Source organism: Lampris incognitus, chromosome 6 (genome assembly GCF_029633865.1).
Source record: "Lampris incognitus isolate fLamInc1 chromosome 6, fLamInc1.hap2, whole genome shotgun sequence".
NCBI lineage: Eukaryota > Metazoa > Chordata > Actinopteri > Lampriformes > Lampridae > Lampris > Lampris incognitus.
Window position 1 is genome coordinate 66,601,811 of NC_079216.1, and position 16,558 is coordinate 66,618,368.

General features: G+C 46.8%; 1 protein-coding gene across 1 annotated transcript in view; it reads right to left on the reverse strand.

Annotated features, from left to right (window-relative positions):
- Positions 1 to 16,558, reverse strand: part of shank3a (SH3 and multiple ankyrin repeat domains 3a) — a 299,427-nt gene that overhangs the window by 125,916 nt on the left and 156,953 nt on the right. The window contains 4 exon segments of the mRNA XM_056282699.1: positions 9,021 to 9,190; positions 9,986 to 10,215; positions 11,753 to 11,819; positions 13,329 to 13,406. Of these exon segments, the coding sequence (XP_056138674.1) occupies positions 9,021 to 9,190; positions 9,986 to 10,215; positions 11,753 to 11,819; positions 13,329 to 13,406 (545 nt within the window).

Consider the following 16,558-nt stretch of genomic DNA (forward strand, 5'->3'; position numbering starts at 1 on the left):
ATGCTTTGATGCTTCGGTGTGCCTCCTCACCTCAAGCCACTGAGCGTTAGGTGCAGCCAGGCTGACGGAGGCAGGCATGCCACACGTGATCTGCACTCGTGTGTAAGTGTGCAGGTGGGGTGGGGGAATTGATTTCTACTCTCCTCTCATCTTTAATGAACTGTGTGCCTCTCCGCCGTGCACGCCTGTGTCTCTGTGTGCTTGCCATACGCATGGCGATGGGGTTAAGCACAGCAGAACCAAGAGCCCCCATCTGACACAATATACATCCAACTGCTCGTCCACATTCCAGGTTAAAACAGTAACTTCAACAAACGGTGATGTTTCTATTTATAACTGACAGAGCACGCAAGGTGACCGCACATACATACAGGCTTCAGAATGGCTTCTATAGTGTTTATTTGGGTGAAGTATTTTTTTTGGACCCCCCCCCTTTTTTTTCCTCCCCATTTGTATCCGGCCAATTACCCCATTCTTCCGAGTCGTCCCGGTCTCTGCTCCACCCCCTCTGCTGATCCGGGGAGGGCTGCAGACTACCACATGCCTCCTCCCATACATGTGGAGTCACCAGCCGCTTCTTTTCACCTGACAGTGAGGAGTTTCACCAGGGGGGCGTAGCGCGTGAGAGGATCACGCTATTCCCCTGTTCCCCTCCCCCACCCGAACAGGCGCCCCGACCGACCAGAGGAGGCGCTAGTGTAGCGACCAGGACACCTACCCACATCCGCTTCCACCTGCACACACGGTCAGTTGTGTCTGTGGGGACCCCGACCAAGCCAGAGGTAACAAGGGATTTGAACCGCCGATCCCCGTGTTGATAGGCAACGGAATAGACCGCCATGCCACCCGGCTGCTGGTGATGTATTTTTTGAGCAATACAAAAGTTACAGAACACAGCCTGGTGTTTGGATTTAAATACTACAGGTGGAGTCAGAGTTAACCGTCTTCATATGTAACATGGACTTGTATTCAACAAAGAAGCCTTTCTGTCACCTGCTGCTTTTAGTTTTAATCTCTCCTTTTCTCCTCCATCACTTTTCTCCTACATTACTCTTTTCATTTCTTGTCTCCTACAGTGCACCTCTCATTACAAGTAGCCTCCATTCACTATGATATAAGATCTATTACACTGGAATACACACACACACACACACAATACAGTGTATTACAAAAGCTCTATGGTTTCCTAGGACACCAGTCCTGCCTCTGTAACGATAGCAACTGTCAATAACGCGGTTGGGGGCAAAAAAACCCACAAAACAAAACAAAACATGGCCAGCAGAAACACCGATAAGTCGGTCGTCTGAAGTTGGGTATTTTTAGGGAAATGAATCACATACCTCGGCAGCACCACTAAATGCATTCTAGATGGCCTGCCTGAAAGCACAGCCATTACTGCATCACTAACATCTCTCTCCAAACCTGTCCAAGCACACAATCTCACTGATACAAACAGGAAAACATGCAATATTACCAGATGACGGGACATCAAGTAGCATAGCGGTCTATTCTGTTGCCTACCAACACGGGGCTCGCTGGTTTGAATCTCCGTGCTACTTCCGGCTTGGTTGGGCATCCCTACAGACACAATTGGCTGTGTCTGCGGGTGGGAAGCCGGATGTGGGTGTGTGTCCTGGTCACTGCACTAGTGCCTCCTCTGGTTGGTCGGGGCGCCTGTTCGGGGGGGGGGGGACTGGGGGGAATAGCATAATCCTCCCACACGCTATGTCCCCCGGTGAAGCTCCTCACTGTCAGGTGAAAAGAAGCAGCTGGCAACTCCATTAGAGGAGGCATGTGGTAGTCTGCAGCCCTTCCTGGATTGGCAGAGGGGGTGGAGCAGCGACTGGGACGGCTCGGAAGAGTGGGGTAGTTGGCCGGATGCAATTGGGATGAAAAAGTGGGAAAAAGCCATCCATCCATCAATTATCCAAACCGCTTATCCTGCTCTCGGGGTTGCTGGAGCCTATCCCAGCAGTCATTGGGCGGCAGGCGGGGAGACACCCTGGACAGGCCACCAGGCCATCACACAGGCACCACAAACACACACACACACACACACTCATACCTACGGGCAATCTAGTACGGCCGATTCACCTGACCTACATGTCTTTTGAATGTGGGAGGAAACCGGAGCCCCCGGAGGAAACCCACACAGACACTGAGAGAACATGCAAACTCCACACAGAGGACAAGCCTCGAGGTTGGACTACCCCGGGGCTTGAACCCAGAACCTTCTTGCTGTGAGGCGACTGCGCTAATCCCTGCGCCACCGTGCCGCCATTGGGGGGGTCAATAACAAAAAAACATGTGATGGCATGGCAGCAACTGACCCTATACGGATAGCCAACACACAAGTTGGTCTTCAAGTTTTTCACACAAAAACCAGGTGACTGGAGGACACAGGAATCAGATAGCTGCTCTCATGGATATTGTAAGAATTGGTTATATATTTTAGCTTGTCTAATAGCACAGCAGTTAAAGGTCTAAGTAACCTTTGACTCAAATTTTTCATAGTTTTACTGTTAATTAAACCCAACACGCCCTGATGGAGCTCACTAGAAAAATGCAGACCCGTTCTCATCTTGTCAATACACACAAGGTACCCATCCGTAAGTGTCTGTATGAGATGCTGCGGGTAACAATGACTTCCGCATCTGTATGTAATGCACAAGACTAACCATCACCAAACCTTAACCCGAAACTCAACCACTACCTAACCTGTATGTAACTAGTATAAATATATCAGGCCGGAAGTTTCCCACTGGAATCACTGGAACATCACTGAGTCTCACAAAGACAGAGAAGTGTGCCTTTTAATTTTGAGATACTTGATTGATCCCCGTGGGGAAATTATGCTCTGCATTTAACCCCGTCCTAGCTGTGTAGCTAGGAGCAGTGGGCAGCCGCCGTGCAGCACCGGGGACCAACTCCAGTTATTTCATCCTATTGCCTTGCTCAGGGGCACAGACAGGAGTATTAACCCTAACATGCATGTCTTTTGATGGTGGGGAAACCGGAGCACCCGGAGAAAACCCACTGCAAACACGGGGAGAACATGCAAACTCCAGGGACAATCTGGGATGACCCCCCAAGGTCGGACAACCCCCTGGTTCAAATCCAGGACCTTCTTGTTGTGAGGCAACAGTGCTAACCACTGCGCTTGTATATGTGTGTGTGTGTGTGTGTGTGTATGTGTGTGTGTGTGTGTGGGTGTATATATCACCACTGACAATTCACCTGTTAAACCACCTAGTGTTAATCAACTATCACATTGACCAGCAAGGCAAATTATTAGACCGCCACTAATTTCTAATACATGCAATGATGTAGTGGTAAACAAAAATATGGGTAAAACTACAATCTTTAGTCAGTGATCATCTTTATCAATAAACAATCAACATGGTAAATATTTTAAGAAAAGCATTAAGTTAGGTATTTTCCCACTGAAAGACACATTCTCTATAACTTGCACATCATATACTGATGCTTTGTCAACAGTGTCAATACATGACGCCACGGGATGCGCTACAGAGTGAAATACACTTGTTAGCACCCTTTGTCCAACAGCATATTGCTTTTTCGGTTCTGACCAAACAGGTACCGGTACCAAATCGGCACCAGTTCTTGATACCCAACCATGAGGAGAGGTGGAGTTTGTATGTGGGGGTGGGGGTGGAGTTTGGGATTGGTAGGTAAGGCTAAAGATGCAGTCGCAAAAGTCATTACGATGTAATTTCCACCTGTGCTATCAAGCTAAGCAACAACATTCTCTGGTAAATGGTTTTTCCTCAAATAGCCTTGCTCTCTAAGGTGAGATGAGCCCATACTAAACACAATCACAATCATCATCACACTCCGCATCCTAATGATCATCGCTCCTCTCCTTGCTTTGCTGCACTTGAATGAGGACGCACTCTCTCATTCTCTCTTACCTATCTTTGGAGAATAAATGGCTGCCGATGGAGGACGGGAGTGAACTTTGCACACTTAGCGCAACACATTGGAGGTATATGTTCAGGTGGTCTTTCTGCATACAGAATAGATAAAGTATACTTTGGCTAGATCAGAATCAGAATCAGAAATACTTTATTCATCCCGGAGGAGAAATTGGATAAATTTCCCCTCCGGGATGAGGGGGAATTTATCCCCTCAATCCTTACCAGATTTGACATGCAACCTCTTTGGGAAATTAGCACAACTAGGGCAATTACCACACACTTGTAAAATCCACCTTGATTTAAGAGAAAGAAAGAGAGTCACGAAAAACCAAAATCTTTAGCCAATACTGGTCACTCATTCAGAATTTGCCCAATTTCTGTTCAGCTACACTAATCTAAAATTGTGGCATTTGTGACTGGATGTCTGTGTAAGAATGTGTGTGTGTGTGTGTGTGTGGAGGGGGGGGCAGGCCAGTGTAGACAGCATCATGAGATTGAAAACTTAATGGCTCACTTCTAGCCAATCAAAATTGCCTTCTAAAGATGTGGATTATGATTGGGACTGATCATTACTGTCCTGCCTTGATTTTCTTTAATGTGGTACCTCAGTAGGAAAGCTCTAAACCCTCTCTCTCTCTCTCTCTCTCTCTCTCTCTCTCTCTCTCTCTCTCTCTCTCTCTCTCTCTCTCTCTCTCTCTCTCTCTCTCTCTCTCTCTCTCTCTCTCTCTCTCTCTCTCTCTCTCTCTCTCTCTCTCTCTCTCTCTCTCTCTCTCTCTCTCTCTCTCTCTCTCTCTCACACACACACACACTTTCTCCCTTTACTACCCTCCTCTCCCTGTCTCTCTCAGCCCTTTGGCTGTGATAAGACACCATGGATAATCTACACTCAAACACTCAAACAGCCGTTAGTGTGACAAATGCAGAGAGAGAGGGAGGGTTTGAGAGGTGAAAGAAAAAGGAAAAGAACAGAGAGGAATAAATAAAGAGGAGAGGAGAAAGGTAAAGAGAACAGAGAACCCCACTGCTGGCTCCAAAGACGTTATATATCACGGGGAACACTGAATCAAATCATCATGTTTTCTCATGGGCTTTGAGCTAGGGATGTTTTAAAATGCTAGTTGCAAGTCTTCCTCTGCAATCTAATTAATCTAGAGGCACATCCATAATGCAACTGATCGCTGGCAAATTTCTCCAGGTCCTTTAGTCATTGTTGCTATGTCTGACAAACTTTCAAGAGGAGCTCTACTACAGAATATGCATTAGCTTAGCTGCACTGCTGCAAAAAGGAGCTCAAAGTTTCTTTAGAACTAACCCCTACCAGAGTCAGCTTGATTGCACTAACCCCTACCATAGTCAGCTTGATAGATCTAACCTCTACCATAGTCAGCTTGATAGAACTAACCCCTACCATAATCGGCTTGATAGCACTAACCCCTACCATAGTCAGCTTGATAGAACTAACCCCTACCAGAGTCAGCTTGATAACACTAACCTCTACCAGAGTCAGCTTGATAGAAAAACCCCTACCATAGTCAGCTTGATAGCACTAACCCCTGCCATTGTCAGCTTGATAGCACTAACCCCTACCATAGTCAAGCTTGATAGTCAATGACACCTAATCCAATTTAGCGTCATATAGTTAAAAACAAAAGAAAACAAAACAAAAACGTACTGTCCGTTTTCTACATTCCTGTGAGGAAATTCTTTTATTTTATCCTCTTTCAGACAGTGAAAATGCAATGCATATTTTCCCTTTTTTCTCCCCAATTGTATCAAGCCACTACCCCACTCTTCCGAGCCGTCCCAGTCGCTGCTCCACCCCCTCTGCTGAGCCAGGGAGGGCTGCAGACTACCACATGCCTCCCCCAATACATGTGGAGTCTCGCCAGCCGCTTCTTTTCACCTGACAGTGAGGTATTTCGCAGGGGGATGTAGCGCATGGGAGGATCACGTTATTCCCCCCAGTTCCCCCTCCCCTCCGAACAGGTGCCCTGACTGACCAAAGGAGGCGCTAGTGGAGCAACCAGGACACATACCCACATCCGGCTTCCCACCCGCAGACACAGCCAATTGTGTCTGTAGGGACACCTGACCAAGCTGGAGGTAATACAGGGATTTGAACTGGTGATGCCTATGTTGGTAAGGGCGATGGAATAGACCGCTATGCTACCCGGACACCCCTGAAAATGCATATTTTGATGTGCTTTGGTACTCATGTTGGAGGCTGGACTCTCAAACCAGCATACCCAACACTCAGACTAAGCTTACCCTAAGTTTCTCTGCTTTAAAAATTACGACATACTACAACAACATCAAATTATCAACCCATTATTAAGGCCAACTATGTTAACTGTAACATAAAAAGCCCAGTACCAAGCCTTTAACCTCTGTGCCATACTTGACAGCCTTTCTCTGTCTAGTCCTTACCGTACATGCCAGCCTGACCCATCCAAACTCTTCCGACTGTGTTGATCCAAGCACTCTGTTGAACTCTGGCCAAGCTACTGGAACCCTGACAACAACACCCACGTCCATGGAGGAGGAAGTGATGACAAGTTCCACAGGAACTTGCTGGAGTATGCCACTGGGCAGGCTGTTAACCGGCCAAGCTAATTTCACACTCCTCTGGTACCCATAATGCCCCTGGAGTTACCATGGGCATAAAAACAGAAGGTCAGAGATAGAGAGAGAGAGCTAGAGAGAGAGAGACAGAGACAGAGACAGACAGAGAAAAGATCAATCTGCACTGTGTCTCTCAAGGACAGCATCAGTCTTCCTTGGGTGCTAGTTCAGGCCACAGCCTTGTAGACCAGCTGCTCATTTTGTGTCAATTATGCATCCCCTTCCCTTTCATAAGTGTAGTGATAACGCACACAGAAGAACAGGGTCTAAACTCCTAAAGTACAGAAGGCTATGTAGGGCAGGACACAGTGAGAGTACTGATGCCACCATCTCTTTCTCCTGAGCTCCCCTTCCTCTCCCCAGCTCTTTCCCTTCCTTGAGGCTCCCTCTTATCAGCCCTGTATGAGATGAGGATAGCGACAGAGCCCAAGACACAAATCTCTGTTTAGGGACATAAATGCTGACAAAGTGAAAGATATAGAAGAGGGAGAAACAGCTTAATTTGTTTATCTTATGGGACGTGAGGGAGTGTTTGTTTGAAAGATAAAAATGAACAGAATATTAGACTGTTTTTTTTTTCAGAGAGGGTTGAATTCATTGGGTAATACATGAACATCATCAGGTTCCAATTCAAATTTCAGTCCATTCATGCAAAACTAAATCACTCACTTCGACAAAAAAAAAGCACTATTTTTCCCATAGCAGGAATTTCTATGGTGTGTACTTGCCATGTTGAAAGGGTGCTGACTATTCTCTTTACAACAACATCCATCCATCCATTATCCAAACCGCTTATCCTGCTCTCAGGGTCGCGGGGATGCTGGAGCCTATCCCAGCAGTCATTGGGCAGCAGGTGGGGAGACACCCTGGACAGGCCGCCAGACCATCACAAGCCCCCCCCCCCCCACACACACACACATACACACACACACTCATACCATGGGACAATTTAGTACAGCCGATTCACCTGACCTACATGTCTTTGGACTGTGGGAGGAAACCAGAGCACCCGCAGGAAACCCACGCAGACACGGGGAGAACATGCAAACTCCACACAGAGGACGACCCCTAAGGTTGGACTACCCCGGGGCTCGAACCCAGGACCGTTTTGCTGTGAGGCGACCATGTTAACCACTGCGCCACCATGCCGCCGTAAAACAACATAACTTGTTAGAATACAGTGGGTGTGGTGTGGTTTTGGTGTGTGTGAGTGAGAGGGGGACAAAGAGAGAGAGTCTTTGATAGATGGAGTGAAGTGACAGGCAAGTATTGGGGGGGGGGGGGTGGCTGGAGCTCTGGCTGTAACGTAATTCCCGTCAGACATCAGACTGCTCTGCTCCACATTCAAACACTGACAGACATGCAAACACACACACGTACACATTATGTGAACTGCTTCCAGGAACCACTTTACATGTGTGCTTAGGTGATCTTGATCTGACATGTGAGCATAATAAAAGCCTACGTGGATGAGACGAGGTTTGTTCCAACATGACAACAGCACAGCCTCAACGGCGCTCCCGTGTGCCAGTCAGACGACAAGCGGTTTGGAAGTGAGTAGCCCGTCCAATGATATCACTAACAGCCCTGATTTTAGAGGGAATTCTGTCTTTCCATCACTTTCTCTTGTGACACACACACACACACACACACACACACATACACACACACACGAAAACAGCCTGTCTGTGTTGAGTTGGTCCCTGTGGTAATCATTATCAACCCCTTTCCAGCTGTCTCTCTCAACTGTGCAGGCTCCCACGCACAGCCATGTACTTGGGACAACGCATGTGCATGTACATACCCTTGTGCTAGTGCATGCAGGCACACAGGCACACAGGCCCACACACACACACACACACACACACACACACAGACACACACACACACACTTACTACCACAAATACACACACTGTCATACACACCATTATGAGCATGATGTTTGTGCTGGTCCAGCTTGTATGTGCTGCAGATTTCAAATTTGGGCAGTTTGTAAGGGCAGTCTTAACAGAACAAGCGAATGTGCACTTGGGACAGACACATGACACAATAAGCAAGATGCTGCACTGGTGGACAGTAGAATGTCAATTTAACATCGCTGGCAGACAGTGGCGCGTGGAATGGAACCAAATGTACTCGTTATTGACTAACGGACAATTCAGAAAGCTTACATAAAGCTGCCAGCTTTGTCAAAATTACATTCATATTCCAAAACAGGCAAATGAACACTGGACCGATATCTCATTTACTCCATTACAGGAATAACATCTAATCAGTGTGCAGCCAGCTGAACATCTGCCCACATGATAAAATCTATGGCTCCGCTCCACCTGTCTGCATGTTCCTATCAGCATGGAGATGGACTAGTGGGAGGAGGTGGAGAGGGAGTGACTGGGCTTCAAACACAGCCCTTATGAAATTCAATACCAAGTTGAGTTAAAAATCTAAGCTAAACAGACCTGAGTCTTCCACGAGGGCCATGACCATGGGGGTAACCGTGGCTGTGAGACCTCCTGGGGACTGGCTTATCCTCCTCGTGCATGTGATGGAGTGATGGGGAACGGGAATGGGACGATCTGGAGCTGCCTGTGCTCTGGAGACTGCTGTCGGGGACTTCCCCATGACGGGTCTAACACAAGACAAAACAGCAGATTGGAGAGCAGCATATGCAGGAACGCCGCTTTGCACTACATAGGTTAAGGAAGAAGGACTCACAAATCTGTATATATGTATGTAGTATATACAGACTGGTGACAAATTAAAGGAAAACCTGAATGCTTGACCCTGACAGTGAGGGGGTCCGGGGGCTCTGTTATACTGTGGGGGCATTTTCCTGGCATGGTTTGGGTCCACCTGTGCCCTTAGAGGAAAGGGTCACTGCAAATCAATACCAAGTTATTCTGAGTGATCACCTTTATCCTGTGATGAGCCATTTCTATCCTGCTGGGAGTGGTCTCTTCCAGGATGAAAATGCCCCCACCCACAGGGCATGAGGGGTCCCTGAATGGTTTGATGAGTATGAAAATAATGTAAATCATGTGCTAGGGCCTTCACAGTCACCAGACCTCAAAACCAACTGAGGTGTTCAATGGGAGATTTTGGACCGACGTATTACACGGCGCTCTCCACCACCATCATCAAAACACCAAACGAGGGAATATCTTTTGGAAGAATGGTCTCCATCCCTCCAGTAGAGTTCAGACACTTGTAGGATCTATGTAAAGGCGCATTGACGCTGCTTTGATGGCTCGTGGTCGCTCAACACCTTACTAAGATACTTTATGTTGATTTTTCCTTTAATTTGTCACCCATCTGTGTGTGTGTGTGTGTGTGTGTGTGTGTATATATATATATACATACACACATATACACACACAAACATCCATATATACTACATCCTCATACATACAACCTCCACACGCACCTCTCCAAGGCTGCTGTGCTGCTGCCCCAGAGCAGGCAAGCTGCGCAACGAAGGGACTGGGGAGTGGCCTTGGCGGCCGCGGGTTTCCCGTGTGCTCTGACCATGACCGATGTCGTGATCCCCATTCAGGTTGTTGTCACTAGCAGAGCGGAGCAGGGAGCGTGGGGAGGGCAGGGTGCTGGGCATCACACGTCGACGGTTGGTATAGGAGGGGGTCTCCCTGAAAGGCACTGAGGGGAGAGAGAGAGAGACAGGGTTCATGCACGGTGCACATCCTCCTAGTTCTACACAGCAATCATATCAAACGGACTCCAGTGCTGGTAAATGCTGTTGTGGGAATAATCACTGTACCTCCACAAATTCTACACATCAATTTACCTAGAAAGAATTTAAGGGCTGCAACTGCGTTTGACTTGTATGCACCCATCCTTCTGATGAGATGTTAAACCAAGGTCCTGACTCACTATGGTCATTAAAGACCCCATGGCACTTATTACAAAGAGTAGGGGGTTCCCCGGTGTCCTGGCTGAATTCCCAACCTGGCTCTCTCCATCTGGCCACCTCATCATCCCCCCATGTAACTGGCTCAATGATTCCTCCCTCTCCACCTCAAGCTGACGTGTGGTGAGCGTTCTGGTGCAAAATGGCTGCCACGCATCACCCAGGTGGCACTGCACATTGGTGGTGGTTGAGGTGAGTTACCCCCTTCACTGTGAAGCGCTTTGTGTGTCTAGAAAAACGCTATATAAATGTAATGATTATTATTATATTATTATTATTATTATATTATTATTGCTCGTCGGCCTGTCCACGGTGTCTCCCCACCTGCAGCCCAATGACTGCTGGGATAGGCTCCAGCATTCCCGTGACCCTGAGAGCAGGATAAGCGGTTAAGATAATGGATGGATTACTATTATTATTATCTTCTTAGCTATAAACAATGTAAAAGGTTATTTGGCAAGGGTCCCATGATTCAAATGTATTGCAAGGATCCGCTCCAGATCAAAAATGACGCTATGCTTGATGATAATTGAAATTCACAATGAAGAATCATCCCAGCGATGATACAGTTACAAAAATTACCATTAGAGAAACTGATCTGGCACATTATTCACTACTGAACCTTGCACATTATTTATCGGTAAAAACTTTGATTCGTGTAACAACTGTTTTTCATTGAAAAAAAGTCCTCCTCAAACAAACTCCACCAAAAACTTGCAAAATTTCGTTAAAAAATTTTATGTTGTGGATGATGAAAGAAAGGAGATGAGACCATTTCTCCTTTTGACCACTATAGCTGAGTTACTGACAAATAAATTGAATAAATCCAGTGAAGGAAAAACGGTGATGCAACATATCTGTTTCATAATGATGTTTTGGTTGCAGACACAGACTATTTAAAATGAATGGACCATTAGAGACCAATAAAATCAAGACAACTTTGGACTTTTTATCATCTCAGGGACGAAAGATGTGTGTCACATCATCTCAGTGGAGAGAACAGAGCTTTGCTTCCGTTACACACTAGATGGCAGAGTTCTCCTGTACAGTTCTGTCCCAGACTCAATCCATTTCTCCTCCCTTGTGTTGTTTTCTTCCTTTCTTTCTCCCCATTCTTTATCATTTCGCCTCACTTGCTTCTTCCACACTGTCCTGTCCCTTCTTGGAAGTCTCATTTTATTTGATAGCTCCTCCATTACACCGATCAGCTCCTCTGTGTGACTTCCTCCTCACACTCCATTCATACCCACGCCGCTGTCAACTCACCAACATCTGATGCTTTGTGGATCTTTATGATTTCAGCCAGATCAAAGTTCCCTGCTATAATCGCCACCTGAGGGGAAAGGAGAGGAATGGACAGGGGGAGTGAAAATGAGAGGAAGAAACAGCAAGTTGCTATAGTATGGATGCAATAGATTATTTTTTTGAAGGGGGGGGGGTTTCGCCTCCTTTTCCCCCCAATTGCACTTAACCAATTACCCTTTTTTCTGAGCCATTCCAGTCGTTGCTCCACCCCCTCTGCCGATCCGGGGAGGGCTGCAGACTACCACGTCTCCTCCGATACATGTGTTGTCGCCAGCCGCTTCTTTTCACTGGATAGTGAAAGTTTCACCAGGAGGGGGATGTAGTGCGTGGGAGGATCATGCTATTCCCCCCAGTTCCCCCTCCCCCCGAACAGGTGCCCCGACCGAGACCAGAGGAGGCACTAGTGCAGCGACCGGGACACACACCCACATCCGGCTTCCCACCCGCAGACATGGCCAATTGTGTCTGTAGGGACTCCCGACCAAGCCGGAGGTAACACGGGGATTTCAACCGGCGATCCCCATGTTGCTGGACGACGGAATAGACCGGTAGACTACCCGGACGCAATAAATTATTAACCACTTTTCACCTCAGACATCCATCCTGTCTCTCCAGGCTGATCATTTACACGGTAAACTCACTCACACTAAACTGACCTTTAGTCTACTCTCTGTCTTCTAATTAGTATTACACACATTTATTCCCTCATTAAAAGGCTGATTGTAGCAGATGTCTAAAATCAGTACGTATGGCAGTGATCGAGGCAATGTGTGGAGCCAGTCTGCCCCTGTGTATAAACAAATTAACTTTGATCTGCCTAGGCAATCTGTGTCAATGTCAATTTCACACAGATTTCATCAAGCAGCAAGCTTGGAATTTGACAGAGATCAGATTGGCAAGCCAGCAGGGAGGAGGCCATAACAACGCTTTACTGTTCAAGTGGAATCAACGTACTGCATATGGCAACATTTGTGAATGCTAGCCAAGTCATTCAAGACCACACCGCTCTGTTACATCAAGAAAGTATGATACTGGGCGTCCGGGTAGCATAGCGGTCTATTCTGTTGCCTACCACCACGGGGATCGCCAGTTTGACTCCCCATGTTACCGCCGGCATGGTCGGGCATCCCTATACCCACGATTGGCTGTGTCTGCGGGTGGGAATCCAGATGTGGGTATGTGTCCTGGTTGCTGGACTAGCGCCTCCTCTGGTCGGTTGGGGCACCTGTTCGGGGGGGGGGGACTGGGGGGAATAGCGTGATCCTCCAACACGCTACGTCCCCCTGGTGAAACTCCTCACTGTCAGGTGAAAAGAAGCAGCTGGCGACTCCACATGTATCAAAGGAGGCACGTGGTAGTCTGCAGCCCTCCTTGGATCGGCAGAGGGGGTGGAGCAGCGACCGGGACGGCTCGTAAGAGTGGGGTAATTGGCTGGATACAACTGGGGAGAAAAGGGGGTTCCCCCCCCCCAAAAAAAGAAAGTATGATACTAATAAGTGGGTGTTTCATGGAGAAGAGTGGATGATGTTACACATACCTGAAAGGCTGTCTGGCTGTTGTAGTTCTTGATCTCTTTATTTGCTCCTCGAAACAGGAGAACTCGCGCACAACTATCCTGAATGACAAAGGAGAGGAGAAAGGGTATACTGTTTATGCTTGTCTAGATCTTAAAAGCACTGTGGTATTTGATTTTAGAATATGCACACTTGTGTACACACACACACACACACATTTAGATAAAGAATCAACACAAGTTCATAGCGATGTATGAGGTTCCAATGAGGGCCATTTCTAAACCTGTACTTGGTCTTCTAAAGAGCTTTTTTTCAAAATCACAACTTAACTCAGTTGGAATGAGGAGAGAGAAAACCTCCCGAAAGACAGGAAAATCACAAGCCATTCAAAACACTCACGCTACATGGAGCAGAGTCAGTGAATTTGTGTTTATGGGGTACATACACGCCCATACACACACGTGTCACTGTGTGTGTGTATGGGCGTGTGTGTGCACAGCTGGACTATAGTGAATCTAAAGGGTATTGGATACCTGGGAGGGAATATCTCCTGATCCAGCCACTGCAGAGCCAACTGCAGCCTACCCTTTGCAGTACACCACCAGTATACTGCTATAAGTTCAGCTCCATTCACACCCACTGTCAGTAACCATTACCACCACCGTTAGGGCTCGCCTTTATCAAAAAGTAAAGCTGAGGTGCAAAAACCTGGGTTTAAGTTAATTCTCTATCAGCCAGACACAATGATTATCCCCAAATTACAAACCCAGCATTAACAACCACTGTGTTTCCTCTTGTGCAAGGGTAAGATTTACGCCAAACCATATTAGTGTGCAAACGTGCACAGACTCCCCCTGGAAGAGAAAGCCTGGCTTCTAGACTGATAGGCAAGGTTATGAGTTGATGTGCTGGCTGGCTGAGGGTCGATATGTAATTTAACACTGGGGGCAGAATTAACAGCTGGACGAGCCTCGGTCCATAATCAGCACCGTGACTCTGCTGACTTTAATCTGTACCGAGTCACACACATGCCTGGGCAAACGCAGACTGACACACCCACACACGTTAATGGGGTTTTGTTAATAACATTCATACACTTTACACAGTATTTTCAAGCATATAAGGCTAATTAAGTACTGTGAAACCATACCAGTGCATCTTGGAATGTGTGACAAGCTTGGTCACTATACTGCCCTCTATTGGTGAAGAGCATGTATGATAGCTGAGTAAATGAGCATCACTCTGCCCTGAGTTGAGCAGAGTATACTATACAACACCATAAATGTATAAAAGGCCTATACATAGGTACAGAGAGAGGACAGATACCTGCAAATGGAGCGGATAGATATAAACAATGCATGACCTTCCTTGCTGGTAACTTCCTTGCCTGTGCTACCGTCAAAGGTCTTACAGAGCTGAAATCACATATAAACCTTTGGCTGGTACCTTAACTACTTCCTAATTGCTAAAATATGCAGTTGTTGGCTAATGCAATAATAATAATAACCAGGCAACATCCATGCAGTCCAGAAGATCGCCCTACTTGGAACAGCCCACATATTATGCCGAGTACTGTCGATCAAGTGACATCTGCCCTATAGTGCCTCAAATCCATAGTTTGGACCCGGCTCTACAGGACGTAAAACAGGAAACATGAGAGAAATAATAATAATAATAATCGCCACCTTAACGTGGTGGAGAGGTATTGGTGTCCCGGTGATCCTGGGAGCTGTGTTGTTGGGGGAAATAGCCCCTGGTAGGTTCTACCAAGGCAAATTGGTCCCAGGGGAGGGGCCAGACTAAGAGCAATTCCTAAGAAACCCAATGAAATTACACCAGCAGAGTTACAGCACCTAGCCCGGAAAAGGGAAACCGGGGCCCCCTCCTGGGGCCAGACCTGGGAAGGGAGCTCACTGGCAAGTGTCTGGGCCTTGGCCCATGGGGCCCGGTCAGGCCCAGCCCGAAAAAACAACTTGGAGCCACCACACGCGGGGATGAGCATTGGGGTAGGGTGCAATGCAGCCCGGGCAGCAGGCAAAAGAGGGGACCGGGGTGTGCCGACTTCCAGCATCGCAGATTGGTCCTCAGGACGTGGAATGTCACCTCTCTGGCAGAGAAGGAGCCTTAGCTGGTGCGGGAGGTGGAGTGGTACCAACTAGATATAGTTGGGCTCACCTCCACACATGGCATGGGCTCTGGTATCAAACTTCTGGAGAGTGGCTGGACTCACTGGTGTTGCTGGGGGGAGGGACGTCTGGAGTGCCCTACTTAGCTTGCCGCCACCACGACCCGACCCCGGAGAAGCGGCTCAAGATGAATGAATGAATGAATAATAATAGAGTTTATTTATATAGCACCTTTCCAAAACAAGGTTTACAAGGTACTTTACAGAATATAAACAACAAAACTACAGGAATCATGAAACTATAATCATAAAAACAACGAGAACAATAGCACTATAAATAAAACTAAAAAATAAATAATTAAACATAAAACAGTAATAAAACTTAACAATGAAAATTTAAAAAAAATTGAAACAATAAAAGAAGAGACTTAAAAGAGGAGATAGACTTAGCCATCCTAAGCTCCTCTGGAAGGTTGTTCCAAAGCTTTGGGGCCCTAATGGCAAACGCTCTGTCATCTCTGTTTTTTAGCCTGGATTTAGGAACCACAAGGAGAGCAGCAGTGGACCTCGGGGCGCCTGACGGCACATGCGGAGTTAAAAGGTCATAAATAAAGCTTGGGGCTTGCGGGCTTTAAAAGTGATAAGTAAACATTTTTAAATCAACTCTAAAACTAATAGGCAGCCAGAGCAAAGGTGAAAGGACAGGTGTCATGTGCTCTTGCTCTCTGGTACCTGTTAAAATCCTGAAATCCTGGCAGGTGTACTTTACATTAATTGTAGTGAGGAGAGACTTTGCTGCAAACAGAAAAGGGAGTTGCAATAATCTAGCCGTGATGAAATAAAAGCATGAACGACTGTTTCAAAGATTTTGGTAGATAGAAATGGCTTAATTTTGGAAATGTTCCCATGTTGAAAAAAGCATGACTGTATGACAGATGTGATGTGCCTGCTCAAAGCGAGGATGCTGTCAAAACGCCAAGATTTCTACACTACAGAGTAAGAAGATGATAGTATGGACTTAGTCAGTTTGTAATTTGAGTGCTGAAGCAGTCAACGCCAATAAAAGTATCTCAAGTCTTTTTGTAGTTAAGTTGAAGGAAATTTCAAGCTATCCGTTTATAGGCAGTT